The sequence below is a fragment of the Anneissia japonica genome, unplaced genomic scaffold (genome assembly GCF_011630105.1).
Source record: "Anneissia japonica isolate Jap-2015-1 unplaced genomic scaffold, ASM1163010v1 scaffold27830_len515607_cov181, whole genome shotgun sequence".
Classification (NCBI taxonomy): Eukaryota; Metazoa; Echinodermata; class Crinoidea; order Comatulida; family Comatulidae; genus Anneissia; species Anneissia japonica.
In genome coordinates this window covers 257,132-281,988 of record NW_022732997.1, presented here as the reverse complement: position 1 = coordinate 281,988, position 24,857 = coordinate 257,132, and the positions used below count along the sequence as shown (strand labels likewise).

Genomic DNA, 24,857 nt, shown 5'->3' with positions numbered 1-24,857 from the left:
TTGTAGTACAATCCTTATAAATACATTATCAGCATCTGAATATGCTTATTTAAAATCTTTTAGTAATTTATTATTTAATTTTATTCAAGAAACATTCACATTGAATGATTAAGTATTAAAATACATTTTTTAAACATAAAATACTAAATTTGTCCTTATTGTAATATGTAATTTACTGGTGAAAACCTCTACCGCATATCTCCCAACATAGTTGTGAACAAGGAAATGAGAATTTATTTGAAAACTATGTGTGATTCCTTGTTCTCATCCTACTGGATAAACGCAGTGGTGAAGGAGGGAAGAGATGGGTTCGCTTAACCCTCTAAATATTTACATAAAAACTTTATAAACTTTTTTCACATAATTATATTTTAGATGAATCTGTAAATATATGTACCAGCTTTAATGAAAATGTATGCTTTATGATTTCAATTAATACAAACACACAGAATTGTATTTCAGAAAACAAATTAATATATGATTAATATATATTTATTCCCATTTTCCAAAACAATGCTACAAAAATGCAAGATAAAACACTTATTTACATATGAAAAATTTACAAAATATTGGCCAATATTTTTTCCAAGTCACTCATACATACAAGAATTTGTATTTGAAAATGATTTGGTAAAAAGTTAATAATACATAGTATTAGAATTTACATTATATTTGCACTGTTTTCCAAAATTATATTAACCCCCTGTGTAGTTTTTTAGTCAGAATAATTTGCATGTTTCGAAAATTTGCTTAAATCCTTGCATTAAGTGCATGTATTTTTATAGGAATTTAGTTTGAGTTTTGTTCACTAGGCCTAGGTAGTAGATTGTATCATTTAGCAGTTTTGCCCTCTTTATATTTATAATATATGTATTTTTATGTATGTTATACGTAGCTGGGAGAAAATTTAGTGTTCTGTCCACACTATATTAAAACAATCTTTTGTATGCCCATATATAGTCATGATGTGCCTATATATGGTCATGAAGTGATGTCATCAAGACCATATTTAGGCATGTCACAGGTTTTTGTCAAATAAAATTTGCTAGTCTGTACAAAGCCTTACGTTGGGGTTGAATGCTTAAAACATATATGTGGCAAAGACAAGCCAAACCAGTCACTCGTCGCAAAAATCAATTTTGAGTTATTAACACAGTGTTAGAGCGTAAAATAATAGCTATAAAATGGTAAAAAAATCATTCAAATCAGACATTTCCTTATGAAGTTACAAGCGTTTAACCCCACAGCTGTTTAAAGAACAATATATGAGAAATTAACCGCCAAAGTTTATGATTTCAGGCATTTCTCATGCAGAAACTATCTTTAAATCCTTAAAAAGTATTGTTTTAACATTGAAAATGGGGAAAATAACAGCATAGAATGATGTGTTGATATATAAAGGTTAGTTTAATGCAATAAAATAGATTTTTAAAAATTTGACTTTCCAGCATCTTTTGGCCATTTTCTCTGAAACACGATTTGCGACGAGTGACTGGTTTGGCTTGTCTTTGCCACATATGATAGTTATTTGGACAGGGATTTAAGAATTCTGTTTTAAGGAAAGATTATTCTTTCTCTTATAAATCTTAATTAAAACGGTAAAGTTAATGATATTGATAAGGACAATAATAATTAATACATTATATAATAAATAATAATAAATATTAATAGTAAATATAATATTATGTGCTTTAAAGCACTTATTTACTTATATTTTAAAAATTTCATATAAATAATGTCCATGTAGTTCCTACTATATAGGTCATTTTTTTAATGAAGTATTTTTTTATTGAAAATTAACTAAAAAGACATATATTTTGATTAAATATAATATTTTCTCTTAGTTTCATAAATCACAATAGGTAAAAAGTAAGAGTAATCAATTAGCAGCTATCATATATTAAAAGTGTCTATTATTACAATATAAAAAAAACTAAAAGAAAACATGTTATATTTTATTATTTATATATTGAATTATTTTGTCTGCCTATCTCTTCATTTTCTTTCATTATTTGTTGAATGAATGTTTAGTCGTTTATGTCTCTTTGTAGTCAATGTATCAACTCTTCTGCATTTATTAGCTATGTAAACTAAAGGTTTATACACAAAAAGATAATAACTTACAGCATTTTAATTATAAAGCTTAATGGTGGAAGTTATCCCTTGTATTGGAATTGTATGCAAATTTTTATATTTGTCCCTTATTAGCCAATCACAACCCTTGCTTGCATTGTGTATTTCTCAATGTTGTTTTTGTTTAAATTGTGGTGTAATTGATTTGTATGGTGCTAATCTGTTGCACTTATAATACAATAAGTTGAAACTTTCAAATGCACACATAACATTATTAGCTGGTACTTATGTATGCAAATTTAATTATCATTCATGTAAAATGCTTCATTATAATAATGCTAGTTTATTCAATATATTCACCAGTACATAAAGTGTTCTAGATGCTCATCAATATTCATTATTCAGCCGTTCACCTGTGGTAGATTTTGTACTAAATGCATGTAATGCAAGTATATTTGATTGAGCCTCATAAACATTATGTTGTAATTGTTAAACATTTACATATTTCATTGCAAAAAACAATCCATTTTTGAATATTTTTGTGTAATTTTATTTTTTTTAAATGCATACACCATTAAATGCACTGAGAGATATACTGTCTGTTGAGCTAATTTTCTAGAACAAAATTAAAATATTTGCATTGTTTACTTTGTATATATCTATTTATTTTATTAGCTTTCTTTTGAAAATAAAAAAACAAGAAAATATATGTGGCAAAGCAAAGCCAAACCAGTCACTCCTCACAAATCGTGTTTCGGAGATAATGGCCAAAACAGGAGTGACTGGTTTTTCTTGACTTTGCCATATATTGCCAATTTACAAATCCACAAACAATACTTTTCTTATATTCTTGAGTTAGACCCTTAATTGGCTGGTAACTAACATATAAATTCTTATATTAAAATGACCCAAATGAGCAATGCTATGTTTTAATTTAATGTTTGTTGTTCTTCTCTAGCTTTTTTCACAGACAATATATTTACATATAAGTTTGGTGGTTAAAGCAAAGCTATGTCTACCTCATTTTAATGCCATCGTTTATTATTTATTGATAAAAAAAAAAAAAAGAAAAAAGAAGACAATTATTAAGAATTACCTTATCTGAATTTCAGTTGACACTATTACATGTTATGTGATAAATTTATGTGATGTGCCCATATATGGGCATGATGAGGGCATATGATGTGCCCATATATGGGCATGATGAGGGCATATCATAGTTATTTTTCACATCAAATTTGATAGTGTTGACAAAAATTTACCTTCCATTTAAGACAGATCTTTGTTTAACTACCTTTGTCCAGCAATGCAAACAGTTTTTTTAAATTTTTTGTTACCTTTGCTGTTACATTAATTAATATCATTTTAAGTTTTGTCTGTTCTGTTGTTTGATATTTTTTTTATGGTTATTGATTGGTTGATGATGTTGCTTTTGTGAATTTGCATTTTGTAACTAACATTCACATGTTTACTGCTAGTGACAATCACCATAGCTACAGTTGCTACCACATGATTGTAGATGTTACCTTTGGCTAAAATGTTGGTGGACAAAATCCAATGATTGATATTACAATTAATTAGATACATAGGCATGCTGTTAATATCAAGTTTAAAGCACGCAAACTTTACTATATTGCTTGGTGATGGTGGTAGAATTCTATAGCAATGGTGATGGCAAATACATTATGCATGAGCAATGGTACTGAATATTCATTAATTTCTGTGCAAGCTTTGCTACATGTTGCAGTGAGTGATGAGTTTAAAATTTAATTTTGATTAACATTTTTAATGTGAGCTTTGCTTATACTAAAACTTCTGAATATTCATTTCACATTTATATAACATGAAATTTTGAATATTATGAAGTGCTTTAATAGAATATATAACAGCAAGAGGCTTTAAGGAAATTTCAACATTCACATATAAACAAATTATATTAATCTTCATAATATTCAAATATGTTTGCATTTATTATATTTTATTGCACATTTTGTATTCAACATTTTTTATCATCCAATGGTAAGCATCCATGGACAGATGAAAGTGATTGGTGGACAGACAGACAAGACAAAAATCAATTATACTTATAATTAAATAATTAAAAACAAGCATAGCAATTCTAAAATTATATTTAAATTTTACTTCTGAATAGTTTCATTCAAATTTGAAAACAAAAGTAATAATTAAAAACCAAATTATATAATTTCTGCAATAATAATAACAATGGAACTAATTTTACTTTTCTGTATGTATAGTCAAGTAATTCGTAATACTAGACTATTATTACATTTCAGTTGTCTTCAAATATTTTATATAATATTTTTACTATAAGATATATATTTACTCTCCCACACACATTTACCAAATAAAATATATAAACAATAAAAAATTGATATGAAAATGATATATATTAATTTAACAAGAGATGGAGTGATCTTTTCCAGAAGGAGCTTGGTGCGAACTGGGCCAATCTGGCAAAGAACAGATCAGAATGGAGTTTAAGGACGCCATCGGCCAGCAGTGGCATGACAGGCTGATGATGATAATGATGATATATTAATTTGTACTTTTATACAAATAGAGTATATGTATTTTTTTTTTAAATCAAAATTTTAGTAGTTGCTATTAAATTCCACTCTGTTCTTTAAAAACTATGTAAGCATAATTAATGAGGCTTTTAAATTACTGAATTGAATAACAATAAAGACAGAAACATATATAGAAATTTCATTACCTGCTTAATCATGCATGTAATGCCATATTCTGCATGGTTAACTTATTATGAAGAGTTTTTTTGTACTTAAAATTTTTTAAAAACGATGTAGAATTAAGTCAATTAAAACTTGAGAGTTGTGTTATTTTTTACTCTAGCTTACTCCAACCTGATCAAAAGTTAATGAGTGAAATGGTTTTCAATGGCATTCCTTAAAACAGGTGTACTTAATAACAAAGAACTGAAAACTTGGAAATTTTCCAAATTCTTAAGCATTTTTATTGTTCTTTGTTACTATATTATTTATTGAAAAAGTAAAAACTAAAAATAGTATAATTTTTTTTTAAATTAGTAAAAAGTAATAAAATAATATACAGTACATGGTTTTGATCAAGCAATGATTTTAAAAAAAACATAATAATAAAGTAAACTATATTATTTTTTAGTGAAAATAATAATAAATTAATATACATGATTTTTATAAAAACTACAATAATTTACATGCTTTTTCATGAAAATAACTTATACATAATTGAGGTACAATAATTAGCAATACGTTTGATTTAAAAAAAATATGGTAATCAGATGATACACCTGCCTTTTGAGATAAAGTAATATGCATGATTTTTATATTTTAAAAAAATAATAACGATTTGATTTAATAAATGTATATGAATATTTTTTTAAGAATACCAGATACATGATTTTCAATATGTTTTTAAGAATTAAAAAAATATGCAGTATAATTGAATTATAGACTTTTAAATTTAATATATAAATCACTTTATATACTGTTCTCTTTTAAAAGGGGATTTATGTAATTAGAAATGACAGACTGACTTGATTTTATACATGGAGCAAGTAACCTGAGGCTTGGTTAATTGCTTAATGGGATCATAAACAAATTCACCAATATTACACATTTGTCTGTTTCATGAACTTGCTTTTCACTTCGATATCAGGCATGCATTTACACTATTAATTTAATCTTTTATATCAAATTACAGATAATGAAGGCCCAAGGAGCCAAAGCCAGTGAACCAGCAGCAGGAACCAATGGAAAGGCAGGAGCGGCGGCTGAATCTCCAGCAAAAGGAAAAGCTGAAGGCAGCAAGGCTTGTTGTGTTATGTAGATAATAGTTGTTAAGTTTATGGATTTAATATCAGGTGGATAGTTTCAACATTAGGGTTGATAGTAACATAATGAAGGTTGATAGTGCTTTATCAACCCCAACACAATGAGTATTAATAGAAACAAAATCATAGAAGTATATTGATAAAAGCATTCATCGATACTGACATCAATTCAAGATGGAGTGATCATTTTTAATATAAAAATAAAATTGATTGTTGGTGGATGTAGGCTATTATATAACATTGTCATTAACACATATTGTTAAATATTGACAGCAGTATAGTATATACAACAATGACTGAAGTATGATGAAGAAGTCTCTAGGAATGTTTAGATGAGTACATGATGTGACCCAAGCTCACAAAAGGGCTGTAAACTTGCACCGTGCTGTGTTGAGAAACAAACCTCCATAGCCAGAATAGGCTGTAGAATGTAAATTATGTGTGAATTGGGTTTTTGTGTAATAAATAACTATTAATCTTACTATTCCTGAAGTTTGAGTTTAAAATTCCAATTGTAAGAGGTAAAATTTAGCCATTTTTGGATGGGAGCTAGTGAAAAATGAATAGAAACCTGCCGAAAATCCTCAAAACTTTATTTAAGAAAGTTGATAAAATGACAATTATTCAAACGGTCATAACTTTGCTTCAGGACAACCGATTGGGTTCATTAAACTGTCATTTTAAAGTAAATGATATGTTCTATGCCATTATAACAAAGACTCATTTTTGCCTGAGGACGAGTTTACAGCCCTTTTGTGAGCTTGGGTCACTATAGTGAAACATACGTAGCTAACAATACAAGACAGATTTGTAAATATAATAATACATGATATTTTTTTATTAAATACATAAATGATACGAATAATATCAATAGAATGGGGGTATTGATCCACATATCTCAAAGGCTGAAGGTATCGATTTGCTGATGCTTATTATTAATATTGTATTCAAATTGAATACATCTCTCTTAACTATTACAGTACTGTATATTTCAACACAATACTGTAATATACGCATGATGTGCTACATACACTAAGTTTCATTATGATATGGTTTACGGATGTGGAGTTGTTATTGGTTGTAAGGAATTATTGCCACTCCTTTGGGACATCCCTATAATTAAGTTGACACTTTTTTGGCTGGAAGCGAGGGAAAACATATCACTACAGCCAACCACTTTTAAGAGGTGTCCTACTGTCTATTATCACAATTTTAAATTTTAATAATACATATATTTAACTGTACAATAACATATCTGCTGAGTAATGTTGAACTTGACAAGTTTCTTTACAAATTCTTCCAGTATTTTTCTGCATATCAATTTGTTTTTGTGAATAGAATGTTTTCAATACACCATCTGTTTTTGTGATAATTATATAGATGATTAATTAATGTTTAACAGCTGTGCATCAGAGAAGTAATATTTTGGTTAAACTATATTGTGTCTTAATTATTGTGAGAGAAGAAAAGATGATGTTTTCAACGGATAATGTATAATTGTAATGAGTAATGTTTATTATGTACATGCTTTTGATGAAATAATATAGTAATATACATGATATAAAATATATCATAAAATTAATAAAATGATTAATAATAATAATAATATATCATTTTGATGAAAGTAAATTTTCTGATGTATAATTGCAGTTAAGACAACTGTTAAAGAGCTGATTGTACAAACACTACTTTTCAACTTTATGTATGTGTTTTGGTGCTTTTAAAAAGCTTAATTTTGTATTTAATTAAAAACCTAATTCAGCCATTATTATTCTCTTTATGACAATTGCATCAGAGTAAATCTGACATAGCTGAAGATATAAGTGTAAATAGATAATTGTGTAATTAGATAACTAATTTTGGAAAAAAACTTTTAATGTTATCGTGTATTTTACTATGTTGTCATGGAAGTATATAGGCGCTGTCCAGGTTATCAAATTTTCTTTTGCACCCTAAATATAGCCATGATGTGCCTATATATGGTCATGATGTTATGTCATTATGACCATATTTAGACATGTCACATGGTTTTGGCAAATAAACTGGGCTTGGAGTATAATTACATGGGTGTATGCAAGGGGGTTCCAGAAGGTTGTACGACCCCCCCCCCCAATTTTCAAAAGTCCATATTTTTTGCAAAGACATTTCTTTCTAGGGCCTTTTCACAATGACCAAATGAAAAAGCATTGACGAGGTACCAGCAATGAGTCCAAAGACCTTGACAATTGCGTAACGTAATCTCTCTTAATTCCAGCAATTCTCAAACTGAGCCTGCCATCCGCTTCAAGCTGGTGGCACTGTAATCAATTTTCCTGTCTCCCACTGAAAAGGTCCAAAATATTATGATCACGATCCACCCAGAAAAAATCCTGGATACACCCCTGAATTATAGCTTCCCAATCTCTTATATCAAATAAAAATGATATAAACAAAAATATACTTGCTGCTTTATTAAGTAAAATTGTTTATACTGTATTAATAATTATCATTCCTTGCTCTAATAGTAATTGTTTATACTGTATTATTATACAATTTAGAGAAGTAATGTAATTAAGCAAATGTACCGTAATTTGCTGTTGATAATAATACTAGAGAATAATAGAGAGCGCTGCTAACTCAGTCGGCCAAACTGGTGGTAGCCACTATCCGTGCGCTGAACCGTGGAGATCTCTAGGTCCACGGTACAATTCCCATCGCTGCTCTCCTTGTGTTTCAGCTGGTGGGCAGAAATACAAGTGTGAAAAAAAAAACCTCTTTCGGATGAGACGTTTAAGCCATTGGTCCTGTATGCAAAATGGCTCATGTGCATGTTTAAGAATGAAGTACACTCTATGGGAAAAGAGTAGAGGATTTTCTCCAGGTGTACTGCCCAATTCAACACCAGAAGAGCCCCACTGGAAATAAGTCCTAGGACTTTCGTGGTTTATCCTTGGTGTTTACACCGAATGAGTCCAATCCAATATGCTGATATGTTAGAAAGTATGTACACTGTATATTTGCCTTAAATTATGATGTTTTCCAAGTAATCCGTCCATAAAAATGACAACATTCCATAGTTTATATTTTAATCTAGATTTTCCTTTATTTCATTAAAATAAAAAACATAGTTTTCTTTGCATAAATTGCTATTATTATTATATTATTATTTATTATTATCATTATTATTATTGTTATTATTATTTATTATTATTATCATTATTATTATTATTATTATTATTATTATTTATTATTATTATCATCATTATTATTATTGTTATTATTTATTATTATCAATATTATTATTATTATTTTTATTATTGTTATTGTCATTATTATTATGTTGACCAATTTATTATTATTCAATTTAGATATAAGTAAGTTTCCAAGCACTCTTCAAGTTAAGTTGTGTGCTGATTCAGATACTATTAGTATGTTAATTTTTATAGTTCTTAATACTTATTATCTTAGGAAAGATATACTTCAGTCAATAATTATGGTCTTTCATTTAAATTCTATTTATATAATTTTTTGAGAAATATTCTCATGAATAAATGCTAGAAACAATGATGTTATTATTTTTGATAATGGTTTTATTTATTTAAGAAACTTATGTAACTTATGCGCAATACTTACTCAAGTGTCACATAGTATGGTTTATTCTGTGTATATATGAGAAATGTATGATAGCATTGTCATTAAAAAATTACATTTTTTCAAATTTATTGTAAATAGGGCCTGAATGCAAAGATGGGGGATAATTAAACTAAAAAATGTTTTTTTAAATATTTCATTATATGAACTTAATATGTATGGATCAGATAGTACAAATAAATATGCTTTTCTTCTATTTGGTGTTTTTTGTTTGTTCTTTTGTTGACTAAAATTGTAAATTACTTTTTTGAGTATTCCACATTCAGTATTTTTTGCATGTCTTGTATCCAATTACATGTACTGTACTGTGAATGTCATGACTGCACATCAAAAGAATCAAAATGTTTTAGGTTGAGCATGCAGGCACAAGAAATGGGATGAGTATTATATAGTTAACAGCAGCTCGAGTATAAATGAAGTAAATATCACTTGAAAGACATTTAAAAATAACAATATAGAGATCGGCCGCCGCCTAATGCCAATCTCATGAATAGTAATGCTCATCAACGCCAGTGACAGTGCTACGTGGTGGGTGCGGGGAGAGTTAGGAGAGATATTCACCAGGGATCATAAAAAAAATATCAATATTTTAAAACGTTTATATCAAATTTTGGCCTAGCCTAATTTGATAGGCATAAATTAAGAGTTTGAGATGAGATACAAAAAACATAAACCTGGGCGCAATACCATTCAATAATAAAATAATAAAAATGAACACATACTCTGTGCCTGATACCGTTCATTGTGTCGAGTTTTGGACGCTGTGCGTCCGCTCATTGGTTTTTAAATCATTTGTTTACAAAGGGCGCCCTCTAAATTCAATTTCCCAGGATTCGTCAAATAACGGTCTGCTATCAAACACAAGAATAGAGTAGGCTAGCACAACGATGGCTGACACCACGCCGCAGCCTTTAAGTCGGCACGAAAAAAGCCTGGGTTTACTTACAACTAAGTTTGTTACACTACTTCAGGATGCCAAAGATGGGGTGCTAGATCTTAAAAAGGTTTGGTATTTTAAAAATAACGAGATATTTCTGTTCCTTATAGTAGTTTAGTGGCTTTTCTGAAAGGCCTTTTCACGTTGCTCGCATCATGTAGCCAGAGCGTCGGCAGTGTAGCCAAGCTGGATCGATAAGCTCAACGCCAAACGACCATTACATTAGCTAGCTTAGCCATGGCGAATGATTTTATATTTTCAACCGGCGTCTGTCTAGATTATGGTCGTTTAATTAGAATTAATGAAGTAATGAAGATGTAATAGACCTATTCTTGGCATTTAATTGTATGATTATGATGTGAAAGATGTTAACTGGACAGTCAAGAAAATAAAGCTGGTTTTTTTTTTTAAATATTTTTTAGTTTTTGTTTAAAAAATACCATTCAAACTGGGCCTAGTGCCGAAGCTAGATCTGGCCTAACCACCTTTACAGGATAATAATTGATTAGTATTGCCAATTTATTTTACCGGGATGAATTATCAATTATCTGTGGTGGATGCAGGATTAGGTGGTCAGGGGTGCGTATAAGTCCAGACCAGTTGGGGCTGGTGCTAACATTTTGAGAATATGGACTTCTAAGTGCCCGAAAAGCGCACTCTCTTACCTTAAAAATGTTAACGGTAATTCATATCAACAATATACTGTAATACAACAATTATTTTTCTTACGGTTTAAGGGCTGTGATCGCACCCCCTCTGCATCCGGTGTGTAAGGTTGATTCTGAGAATTTTTACATCACACGATAACCATATCAATTTCAGAGTTAGGGATCAGCAGGGGGCTCACTTGACCCTTCCTTTATTTAAGGCGATGAACATGGGTTTTAGCACCATGCTATTAAAAAATTTTTATTTGTCTGGGATAAATTAATAACTTATTGAATAACTGCTGTGAAAACCGCTAGAAAAATGGGTATAAACAGAACTGTAATATAGTACTGTGTAACTATATATTCTATATGTGTCATATTCACATTTCAATCCCAATGCTTTGTTATCCATTTCAATATTTTGGTAACAGCAGGAGCCAATTCAGCAAAAAATGTTTTGTTGAACAATTTCTATTAATTATTTTTCACAGGCTGCAGATACACTTGCTGTCCGACAGAAGAGAAGAATTTATGATATAACAAATGTTTTAGAAGGAATAGGTTTGATAGAAAAGAAGTCCAAGAATAGCATACAATGGAAGTAAGTATATTCAGTCAAAAATTTCCTTTTATATCATCAGACGTATATAGCCAGACAAAATCAGATTCCAATATCTTAAAGACTAAGAGGCTAAAAAAAACCCAGTAAAAATATCAATTTGTATTTGATTTCATGAAACAAAATTATTTCAGATATTTGGACATTTTATAGGAATTAAATTTGACTCTTAAGGATAAGTTAAGGTATTGACATCTGTCCTTTTGTGAAAGAGAGGAAATGTTTTTTTTTTCATTTCAGAAAATTCTTTAGTACCAGCAATTGTTACTTATAATTACTGGTTGATTGTGATTACTCACATTTAATGCCAGTCCCAAATATTCTTAAATTGACTCTTACAAAGGTACAGTATTCTACAGTTTGCAGAAAGTTGCTGTAGAGCCTAGATGTGTGTTAGGTGGCAAGGTGCCCAAATATGCATGATTCCACTTAAATTACGAGCTCAGCATTAAGTGTTTTTAAACATTGTGCTAAAGATCTAGGTAATCTATATTCATTCACATTGCCTTGACATAACATAGCAACAACCAATGATCTTGGAACATGGGTGGCCTAAGCCCTTTGTTTTCTATTGTGTAGTAAAACTATCCCAACTAATCTACATCCTGTGTAAGGCTACCATATGTCAATAGTGATGTATTGTAAATATCTCAACTCTGCAGTTTCCTTACTATTATCTTCCATTTAAAAAAAAAAGCTAAATAAATTCAAGGACATTCATTGTATATTCCTGTCACTAACTTATAATTCATTTTTTATTTGCATTATGAATTCAAACTAAAGTTATGATATTGCTGTTACCAATGGTTACATACAGTACAGCCTTAGTATTTTTGCCAGAAAGAATTTGAATGGATTTTCTATTTTATTGTATTAATTATAATGTAAATATTTTCCACTTTAGAATTAGTACTAGGATATAATATGTCTCCAATTAGGTTTTTAAATGAAAATCTTGCTGTGTAGCATTACAGTATATTGCCGTTATTATATAACAGAGGTCCTAATTATAAGGTATTGGTATGTTATATCTAGGTTAAGGTTACAACCCTTAGAGAATAACTTAGTAGAGAACAACAGGTAAATGATGTTTGCTTAGCTACTTCAAGCCACCCACCTGGAAGAGAGAACAATAGGCTATTCTGATGAGAGGACCCTTATTATTATTATCAGGTCTGAGTTGATAGGCTCAAGCACTCATCTAAGGTCATTGAGATGAGTTTATCGGGGGGGAAACGGTTATGGTGTGTCTCAGTAGAAAATGCTCTACTAGCAGTCAAAGGCTGCTCTTAGTATTCATTCATTCAATCATTTATTTTTTCTTTTTTTTTGCTTTTCATAAATACAATACAATTGGTACATACAGTAACAAGAAATAACCAATACTGATAATACAGAAAAACTAAAAACCTGAGGGTAGTTAGAAAAAAAAAAACAGAAATAAATTAAAACACAATATATAAAATTGTATTCAATTATATAATTATATAATTCTTTGCCAATAATTAGGAAGAAAAACAAAACAAATCAAAATTGAATTTTATTGAATTTAGTTGTTGATGCAAAGGCATGGAGTTGTTTAAATTAAGTAACCTAATTATTTGGAAGAGAAAAATGTTGTTTAATTATTGAAAATGTACATTTAGGAGCCATTTTAATATTCACAATGAAAATTATATATTTTCTGGAAAAAACTGTAAAAATTCTGGGAAGCGAGGAAACTCCTTAGAAATCTGGGAAATCCGCAAATTTCTGGGAACTTAAGAGGTCTGGTGCCTTTTACTTGGACAAGGAAAGTGGCTAAGCGGTAAGGCAGCGGCCTTATCATTGGCGCTAGTTTGAGACCTTACTTTCCCTGATATGAGTTTGATTGGGATTATCACCGGTTTATTTAGCCCTTGTCACAGTCAAATGTTGTGAACATGAAACTACTGTACTAAACCCCTTTCTATGACTGCTATTCAGCACAATGATGCTGGGACTTGTAGGTTAATCTTCTACCTTACATTTACTGGTTAATATTTTCATGGTCATTTATTTTAAACAATTATTATACCCTTCCATCTTCACTGTCTGTTGAACACTATGGTACTAAGGTTGTCAGGTATGGAATAGGCTATTTTTTCCTGTTCTGTCAAGTGCTGGTGTGTAGTGATAATATTTTTCTTTTGGAATTGTCTTTGTTATACTCATTTCCTTCATTACTGTAGCTCTAAGGTGTAAGGATAGAGTTTCATATTGCTAGGACATGTATGTATTTTGTACTTATTGTACAAAATACTTATTGTTAAGTCTTTGGTTTAATTATAATGTAAATTATCTATCTTCATTAAAAAGTTATCAAACTTTAATTTTGCCATGCTTTTAGTGTATAAAATGTAATATAAGGTGTTTGCTTTTATTTGAAACTGATAACAAAAAAATATATTCCTGGCCAATTTTAATACTATACTATACTATACAAAACCATTTATATTTTTGTTTCTCTGAAAAAATATCCTGTGATTTGTCTACAGTATAGACAGATGGTGTCATATCACTCATATGTACAAATCATGGGTACTACAGCCTGGTTTCCATACAATTGCTACGCTGTTGCAACTGCAATCGTTGTACTGCATACAGTAGCAGTTCCCGACACAATCGGAAAGGCTCCCCGATCCATTCCACCAATCAATCAAAAATTTATATAATTGCGCCAATTAAAAAGGAATGATCAAAGGTGCATTGTACCCTGAAGTTTGGTGAACAAATAAGTCTTTAGGTTTATTTTAAAAGAATCAAGGGAGGATGAGTCTTAAATAAATGATGATAGTTCGTTCCAAAGAGAAGATGCTGCACAAGAAACAATATGACCACCGTAAGTCTTATACGGAAACAAGGAACAGATAGCAACGATTTGTCAGAAGAACAAAGGCGGCAAGATGGAACATACAGTATAGAGGAACTAGTTTAGTGATATAAGATGGACGAGAAAATAATAAAGCTTTATATGTTAAAATGAGGATCAACAATTCGTTCTTTAATATGGAACCAATGAAGGGCCAAGATTACTTGAGTAATATGACGACGGCCTGGGGTAAAGTGTACACACACGGGCTGCAGAATTTTGTATTTTTTTAAGCCTGTAAAGAGAAGAAGAGGGCAGGAAAAAAAAAGGGGGGAGAATTGCAGTAATCAAGTTTTGTTGAAATAAAAGCATGAACAAGAGTTTCAGAATTTTGTACTTTTTTAAGCCGGTAAAGAGAAGAAGAGGGCAGCCGAAAAAAAAAGGGAATTGCAATAATCGAGTTTTGTTGAAATAAAAGCATGAACAAGAGTTTCAGCTGAGTTTTTGTCGAGGTACTGTCTAATTCGGTGGATATTTCAAAGATGGTATTTAGATGATTTGCAGATGGAACTTGATATGCAGCTGGAAAGTGAGGAATTGGTCACAATATCACACCAAGATTATGGACTAATGTTGCAGATTTGATTTCAATTGTATTTCGTTTAAGCGATGGAAATTGATACGGTGATAAAGTAAGTTTGTATTGAAATAAATTAAATTTGGGGGGTTTTTTTAGGGATGACCAATCAGCATCACCGAAAGCTGTCAGCGATTGTATGGGAAACCAGGCTTTACTGCATTATGGATGTAAAATTTGAATAAAGGTCAAACCAGATACCAATACAAAGGAAAAGGCAATGAGTCCTCTCATTATAAACTATTCTTGTTGCATTTTATTGTGATTAGTCCAATTTATCACGGGCTCACAATAATTTATTGATAAACTTGTGGCGCTGACACTGCAACACTGTAGTTCCTGAAGTTATGTCAATACATATTCATAATAGATCATACAGTACTGTATACCAAATGATTTTCATGTATCTGAACCTGTACTATTAAACTCTCACTTGGCCTTCTATTGAAATTGATCTTGCCTATCTTATTACATTTTTGTTCATGGTTGTAATTATGTATACAGTATCTAACCTGTATAATAGTAATAGATCTTGCTTATATTTTCATTTGATCTTTCTTAATCTTATGAATACATTTTGACTATTATTACTGTACATAATGTATGCCTTTTTGATATTTTGTTTATTGTGTATTCTTTTTATTCCTTTATTAGATCCTAATTTTTTCTTTAATTGTCTTTTGTCTGATTGTCAAAGATTCAATGGTAACTTATGTTGTTCTTTCTATGCTATGCTAGGACCTATGAAGGAATTATTTAAGAAGTACAGTTAATGAATGTTGTTGTTTTTATTAAAGGGGAGCTGGGCCAGGCTGCAACACCACTGAACTTGCTGATAGGTTAGAAGTTTTAAAGGAGGAATTGAGTGAGTTACAAGATAGGGAACGTGAGCTGGATGAACAAAGGGAATGGGTACAACAGAGCATTAAGAACGTCACTGATGACCAAGAAAATAGCAGATATCCTTTCATAAACTATTTGCATTATACAACGATGAAACATAAGCTTGAATCTTAAACAAACTTTGAATTACAAGTTCTCTCTTCTCCCTCACCTCCTTTCATAGTTTTGTATTCGCTCCAATTTTGTAATGACTGCAGCTGTTACAGAAACTCAATTTTTGGAGTTTTTTGCATATTTTCTTTAAACTGTCTCTTTAATGATATTCTAAAATCAAAGTTTCAACATATTGAATGAAAAAAAAATTGGATTTTCTATGTATAGAATGCGAAAAAAAAAAGACTTTAAAATGCATTAACCAAAATGCAAAAACCTCCAAATTTGCTTTTGATTTTAAATGAAACTCTTATTTTATTGTATTGTATTGTATTTTTTTTCATGTAACACAAGATGATAGGCCTACCCACACTTTGTTTATCTTTAACATTGTCTTCACATTAGCATATGTTAACCATGAGGATCTTTGTAAATGTTTTAAGAATGACACGCTGTTAGCAATACAAGCTCCATCAGGTACCCAGTTAGAAGTTCCTGTTCCAGAAAGGGTGAGTAAGCTCTTTCATCACACAATCGTTTATCAAAGTTTATATTTCAAAAGAAACAAATGCCAAAAACCAAATTTTCATTAAGTACGATATAAGAGTGTTGAAAAGGGGGGAGAGTAAAGCGTATAGAAAGGGGAGAGAGTATGCATGTTTGCGAGCGTAAACAAAGGATAACGCCCTTATTTGCAGCTATAGGACGCCCCCTCAGTTTAGTTGTAACTTTTTTTACCCTGAGTGCCTAGCACTGTTTGTTGTTTATCATGTTCCACAAGATACAATTCTTTCATAGAGAGCAATAGTTAGATTGATCAATGTTACTATTTTTTTTAAGGAATGCGTTTTAATATCTTATGTAGGGCACACTTTCATGAGACAACCAAATGCAGTGGCTTGTGTTATGACGACGATAGACCTTCCATCGTTACTATGGTAGTAATGTATTTACAAGTGGGACTAGGCTCTCTTTTTTTTACTTTGGTTAGATTGATAATTACTGATATTATGTTTCAGGGTGCTGATAACAAGAAGAAATACCAAATTCATCTTAAAAGTTTTAATGGTCCAATCTATGTACTACTAGTGAACAAAGACACATCGAGTAGTAGCCCTGTTGTGCTACCGGTTCCACCACCCCATGACCTGTCAAGTCCCAGCTTAGGGGTGGGTCAAGCAAATGGCGGAAGTCAGTCAGCGGGTAGATTGATCCCAGCAGAGGATGTAGCAATGGATACTACATCAGCTGTTGAGCCCCTTAAAGCACAAAAGCATGAATCGTTTGGTAAGTATCCAGAACTCATACGAAACCTTACTAATATTACATTTATTATGGTAATGGTATTGGTTGAAGACTTACATGCGTAATATATGTTATATATTCGCTGAGAAAACGTAAATAGCAAAATCTATTCTAGTAGGTCAACTAAGTTAACCATGCTAAATTAATAACTGGAACAAACTAACGCAGAGGAACCATCACCGATAAGCAGTGGTTAGCAGCTACATGACTCACAGGCACTGGAATACTAAGTGTTAGCATCTGGCCTAGCCTTTATATTATAATAATATGTTATATTGCATGTGAGAGTGTGAGATTTCCAACTTATGGAAGGCTACTTCTACTCACGAAAGACTTGGGGACCCTTGCCTTTAACATACTTCAATAAGTGAATTAAATGTAGAAAAGAATTTTCTGCATCTGAAAATATTTCTTGTACAAATTGGTAGAGCTCCTTAAAGAGGTCTGAAGCTTATACTGTATGTTTAACAGATATCTAAATAGAAATACATATAATGGTAATGGATGTGTACTTTTATAGCGCATATTACTGGACAGTCTCATGCGCTTGAAAATATTAAAATTAACAGTTCTACACTACAATTTTTTCCCTCTCACCAGAACGCTTTTGCCGAACCAACTGATTGGTTGGGAAAAAACATTGGTCGGTGGGTGAGAAAACATGTTGTAGTGTTGAAGTTTTTAAAACTCTTTATTTTATTCAGAAACCACTACATTTGAATCTTCATAATTATACTATTAATATTGTTTAATATCTTGTAATTTATTGTATACACTGCATTATATAATATCTTTGAGATATATCTTGTCCTCATACCACAGTCAGCTAAAGATATAGAATGGTAATTGGAGGGTCATATGTTTGAATCCCCATAGGGAAAAGTTTGTCTTTTAACAAATAAATAATAAATACACAATTAGTTATTGTAATTATGTTATATAAATACATGTGATGATAATAGTATAATTTGCATTTCAGATATTTCAAGAGACCTCTTTGATCCGACAATGGATTCGCAGCTTATAGATGACTTTATTCTAGATTCAGAAAGTAAGTTGTTAATCTCTGTAAATGGTCTGTGGGTCTCATGGTCAACTAAAGCTCTGATCAGACTATCAAAGTTTATTTGACAAAAACATGTGACATACCTAAATTTGGTCATGATGACATCACATAATGACCATATATAGGCACATCATGACTATATATGGGCATTCAACAGTATTTTGTCAAAGGAAATGTGATAGTCCTCACAACATTTGGTAAACTCTAATTAATAAGAGTGGATTTTAAGAATGGGAAACTGGGTTACTAATTGTGAGTGTAGGGCCATGAAATTAGCTTTAGACTGGGTGGTAAACTATGAGGCTGGTTGGCCCCGCCCACCATAACTACATCCAAGGAATAGTAATCATAATTACTTTGTTGTAGTGTACCTACATTTAAACTGCATTTACAATTTTCCTTTTCCAAAAATGGTATCAAAGAATGCCCTTCTGGTTTCTTTGAAGGAAATTGACAATATTCACACCTTTAAATGCAAATTAAAGCATCATAACATCATAACCCTGTTCTGCTAAACAAACTTCGAGACCTAACTAGTAACCAAGTCATGCTTAGTTTTTCTGAATATGAATGTATTCTACAAGTCAACAAACATTTTTTTTTTCCTTCCTTTTACAGTCACTCACTACTTTATGCCTGTGAATTTGAAATAAAAGCAAAATAACAAACATCATTACCTGTGTCATTTTATATCATAGGAATAGATACTAATCTGTTACTTATTATACCATATTTCTTTTCTTTCCATCAGTGTTTGCACCTTTACTGCGATTATCACCTCCACCAGGCGACAACGACTACTACTTCAATCTTGACGATAGTGAAGGTGTATGTGACCTTTTTGATGTGTTCTAACATCCTCTGATTGTTAATATTCAATCAATGATCTTGTGTTAAACAGCTATATGAAGGACCATTTTTAGCTAAAACTTTTTTTTTTTATAAGTTATTCAAATAATTGTTATCTAGTGACATTGTAACATTATTCCTATTATGTCCCAATTTTTTAAATTGTATTCACTATTTCTTTAATACAATTTCATTTTATTTTATTGTGTATTCAGTGTCATTACACATAAAACATAAAAATAATTGGTTTACTATTAGAGAAGATTAATTGAATACCTGTATATACGTTGGCATATGCAGGTCTGACATCAAGAAATACAATAATTACAATAATTGTTAATGATTACTGAGTTTGTGCCTAAAATGTTTTTTATCAGCATTAATGTTTTTAATGTCAGTAAACACTAGTGCTGTCAATTGTGGTCATGTGACAAACATTGTCACTGCTTGAAACACAAACCATCTCATATATTCACACATGTAATGGATATATTGGTAATGTCAAAGGTCAAGACATAAACTGATGAATTATTGAAATGTACTCTATGGTGATACATACTTTGAAAAATACTTTTAGTATAATAAAAGCCATAAAATGACTATAGAATTTAGACGATGGTATAAGCCATACCAGCTGCTGTGTGATTGTTTATATGCTATGACCTTTGACCTTGTCATTACACACTTAAAGATTCTAGACGATTTTTGAGATGATACTGTTCAACACTCAATCATTCATGTTGGTTGTCGCCAAATCTTGACATTCTTGAGAATATAAATTTGTCAGAAAATGTCAGATGAATTGAAGTCAAATGAGAGGGTGATATAATACTACATCCATGATAATGGTTTTGAAATTTCATTAAATAATTGATACATCTCTGGCATTAAGTCGAATTTTAGGACAGTTTTTTTAAGGTGACATATATGTGGCAAAGACAAGCCAAACCAGTCACTCGTCGCAAATCCTGTTTTGGAGATAATGGCCAAAACATGCTGGAATTTCAAAATTTTGGAAATCTATTTTATTGCACTAAACTAACCTTTATATATCTATACATCATGCTATTCTGTTATTTTCCTCATTTTCAATGTTAAAACAACAATTTTTAACGATTTGGTGATGGTTTCTGCCTAAGAAATGCCTGGAATCGTAAACTTTAAAGGTTGATTTCTCAAATATTGCTCTTTAAACAGCTGTATGTTTAAACTCGTGTAACTTTATAATGAAGTGTCGGATTTAAATGATTCTTTTACCATTTTATAGCTCTCATTTTACTGTTTTTACTGTATTAATAACTCAAAATTGGTTTTTGAGACGAGTGACTGGTTTGGCTTGTCTTTGCCACATATGTTTTAAGCATTCAACCCCAACGTAAGGCTTTGTACAGACTAGCAAATTTTATTTGACAAAAACATGTGACATCCCTAAATATGGTCATGATGACATCACATCATGGCCATATATAGGCACATACAACAGTCTTTTGTTAAAGGAAATTTTATAGTGTGGACAAAGAATTACTTGATAAATGATCAGGCTCTAAATATTATTAATTACATAATGGGATGCAAACAAGTACATTTCAAATTTTCTGTAAAAATGATGTGTCAATAATTATCTTGTCACCCACTAAATGCCTTAAAGGTGTAATCAAATCTTTACAATTTTGAAGTATTTCTATCATTGAATAGTTTAAATTAATTTTTAAAATGTGTATATTAGGTATATATTATAGAATTGTGTAGTGTTCAATTAGTCCTATTGAATCCTCATTTTTGCTATCAGATAAGAAATGAATTTTTTAAATGCATTAGAGCAATATGCTGTTATTTTGTTAATTTTGATTATTATATTTTGTAGGTAACATTCTTATGTGTTATGTGGTAGGCACGTTCTCACAGGTGCCTCTTTATGTAAATGAGAACATCATTGCAATGGACTTTCCAGGGTGTCAATCAAATTTAACAACTAACCAATCAGCACATCAACACTGTGTCCCACAGTGCATGTGATTACTGTGTATACATTTACGCTATTTTTTTGTGGGACCTTGGCAATAATATCCAAGGGGCGTGGCTTAGCTTAGCAGAAAGGTCCATCCACAGTATAATAGCCAGGACCTTAGCAACAATATCCAAGGAGCGGTGCTTGTGGAAAGGTCCATTCACAGTATTGCCAATTCAGGATATTTTCATTTATACCAGCATGAATGTGAACTCAATTATATTAGATGTTAATTGCAATTTTCCTGACAACAAAAATGTCACTGTAAGGTATTATTCCCTCAACTAGTAAATTCATTTTGAGTCCATAGTTCACCTTTCCAGGTGCGGATTTAGTGTCGGAAAGTAAAAAAAATGAAAAAAAAAGAACAAAGAAAAAGAAATAATTGATCGCCAAAAAAAAACGTTTCAGATGTTATTTTTGGGCGTCTAGAAAAAAAATTGTTTGTGGAGGCATGACCCTGGATCGTCTAGGGTATTGTTATATCAATCACACACACCCCCCTCCCCCTCCCCAGGCCTTTACCGGATCTGCCCTGCTTTCTATGCATTTTCATAATGTAAACATTCTGGATCTCTAGACTTTATTGGCCATGATACTGTGTTCGTGGCTAACAACATGTGATAGAGTGAGAATGCTATTAGAAGTTGTTGCAAAAGTTTTTGCTTTGCTAACTTTTGGAAAACAAATTTATGTCTGTAAATTTGCTTTGTGTTGTGCCTAATTATTAATGAATTTTAACATGTGTTTATGGTGTGTTAATTTTAATTTTTGTATCTTTTGTTTGATTTTACTACTCATTTGGTGTCTTAAATATTTTATGTTGTAAACTATCTAAATGCATAATGAATTCAAGTTTTCTGTGGAAAAAAATAACAACAAATCGTCTGAGAAAAAAATATATATTTACATTTCTTTTACACTGAATTGGCTGCAACTTTTACCTGTTATCAGAAAATTATCTTTATTTTAAACAAGTTGCGCAGCTTAATATTGTATTATCTGACCGAAAACATTTAGTTTTTTAAACAAAACAATAGTCATACCAACCATTATTTAGGTAGGAATTGGAAGAATAATTGTGTACTGTACTTTCATTTGTAATTCCTGCTAAGAATCTTTTGTTAATTAATTTCATATTTGGAGGGTCTTTTTTAAATTAATTATGATACATAATTAGTCCAAGTTTTTGGTATTTTTTTAATCATTTAAAAAAAAAAAACTTTTGTAGAACTTCTGTATTGAGGTATATGCTCAATGCTTTTTCCTTTGGACATAGCTTTTGAATAAAGATGAATATTTCTTGTATATACAATTAAGGTTGTTATTCCTATCTGCTCATTTGTCTCAAAATGCTTTTGGAAAATTGTGGATGCTACAGCATAAAGCAATACTGTACTACATATTAATTAAATTTACTACTGCAGGATCAAAGATGAGCTTTATTACTAGCTTTGAATTTATACACTATTGAATGTACAGTCGAGTGCGTAGAATTCAAGAACGCACATCGGTAAGTGACTACTGTATTATAAAATAGCTATAAAATCATATAAAATCTGTAAACTTGTCATGTTTTGACCTGCCTGATGTGTTGTACTGAGTGCTTAGTACGTTCCCAAATACTAGCATAAAAAAATCTTGCAAGTGATTCAGGTGAAAACGAACCCACGACTTCCAGATAACTAACCTGGTGTCATAACCACTGGACCACCAAGCTTGCGCTTAGTGACAATCCCTAAGTAGCAGCTGCATTGCTATTTCGATGTTGTTTGCTTGAAAATACACAATACAACAAAGACCATTTTTTAATCTACCTTGAAGAGCAAAACGGCCGCACAACACTGTCGCGGCGCCTATCGTCAAACAAGATAGGCCTATTCCACCCTTTTTACCTCGTAAAAATATTTTTTGTAGTCAAAAAAAAAAAATGAATAAAATAGAATAAGATATAAAATGCCGAACCTCAATTTCGTACATTTTGGGTCAGTCGGGCGTGGCCAACAATATTTTGTTTTATTTGGCCTCAAAGTCGAAATATTATCTTGTATTAACTTATTAACTGCGTTACAGCAAAACTATCTGTACTATGTCTAGTAGCTAGCGTCTACGTCTATAGCCTCAGCCACGGAGGCTCAACATGCAAGCCTGCAAGCTAACGTAGCAAATCAAAAATATTTAGGAAGCCAACAAATAATAACTTGTGAACAGAACCAGCGCTAACAATTTATAGAATAGAATAGAATTTTCAATTGATGGATATAGTAATTTTGTTTAGAACTTGCTTCAGTATTTAATTATATTTATAAACATTTTCAAAGCAATCAACAAAAAGATTTGTTTTGAAACACTCCCTTCCATCTCTGAAAAACAAACCAGTCTACAGTATTCCTTCACACATCAATTACACCATATTTGTCTTAGAATACACATTACTGACGTACTTTCTTTGGTTCTAATAAACCAGCCATCGATGCCATTCAGTTTAGACTACTGTAAGATAGAAGACACACTCTCTGTCACAAAAATAAATTTTGAATACCGTAAAACCTCGAATAGAAGCCCCATGGGCTTATCCTCGAGAAGAAGCCCATATCTCGAAAAATATGGCCATGGGCTTCCAATCAAGATAATATAGGCTTCTTTCTAACATTCAGACTGACGTTATCGCTGATGATTATGATAGCGTGTCAGTATCAGTAGTATTTTATTGTACAGCATGGTTATAATTTAAAGAATTAAATAGAATTTCGAATTCCATAGTTGAAAAAATGTCGTATAGTAGCAATTCCAAAATTTACAGCATTTGCTTTGAAAAGAAGCCCGTCTTTTCAGTTTGCAAAAGTAATTTAGAACAGAAGACCATCCCGGAAAGAAGCCCATCCTAGGGCCCAAATAAATGAAGAATCCCGGGCTTCTATTCTAAGTTTTACGGTAGCTCATTTAATGGGATCAAACAAGTCATTGAACAGTGGCGGATCTAGGGGTGAATGGGGTGGCTAGCCAACCCCCCCCCCCCTTCGGTGACTTTGAAAAAAAAAATATAGTCACCCGTCTTGTGTGTGTGCTTCTCATGTATGTTACATGTAGGCCTAGTAGGCTACCGTACTCTCTTAAAACATAAACTTAAAGATGTTAAGCCTACTTCTTTCCAGATTTCATCCAAGATCGTCTAGCCGCTGTCTCTTATACACATCTAGATGTGTATAAGAGACAGCCCTAAATATGGTCATGATGACATCACATCATGACCATATATAGGCACGTCATGAATATCTATGGTCATACAACAGTTTTTTTCAAAGGAAATTTGATAATCTGGACAGAGCTTTAGAGGGAAACAAGTCTGAGACGACTGTCAGGGACTGATCTAGAGACGTCCAAAGGGGGGGGGGGGCCAAAAGGGG

General features: G+C 31.3%; 1 protein-coding gene, 1 long non-coding RNA gene and 1 pseudogene across 2 annotated transcripts in view; 2 read left to right on the top strand and 1 right to left on the bottom strand.

The window, feature by feature from the left end:
* LOC117115935 overlaps positions 1–9,087 on the top strand; it is a 49,593-nt pseudogene extending 40,506 nt beyond the window's left edge.
* A 1,313-nt stretch (positions 9,088–10,400) lies between these two features.
* Positions 10,401–20,477, top strand: LOC117115937 (transcription factor E2F5-like). The gene is made up of 7 exons (XM_033259828.1): positions 10,401–10,557; positions 11,632–11,741; positions 16,024–16,185; positions 16,623–16,731; positions 17,242–17,509; positions 18,507–18,578; positions 19,345–20,477. Exons 1-7 carry the CDS (start codon positions 10,441–10,443, stop codon positions 19,446–19,448), a joined length of 942 nt encoding a protein of 313 aa, XP_033115719.1. The 5' UTR covers positions 10,401–10,440; the 3' UTR covers positions 19,449–20,477.
* Positions 20,478–21,132: 655 nt separating this feature from the next.
* The window catches only part of LOC117115938, a 5,501-nt gene continuing 1,776 nt past the window's right edge, over positions 21,133–24,857 (bottom strand). Inside the window, exon 2 of the long non-coding RNA XR_004446654.1 lies at positions 21,133–22,672. This is a non-coding gene — a long non-coding RNA (uncharacterized LOC117115938). The remainder of the gene's footprint in view (positions 22,673–24,857) is intronic.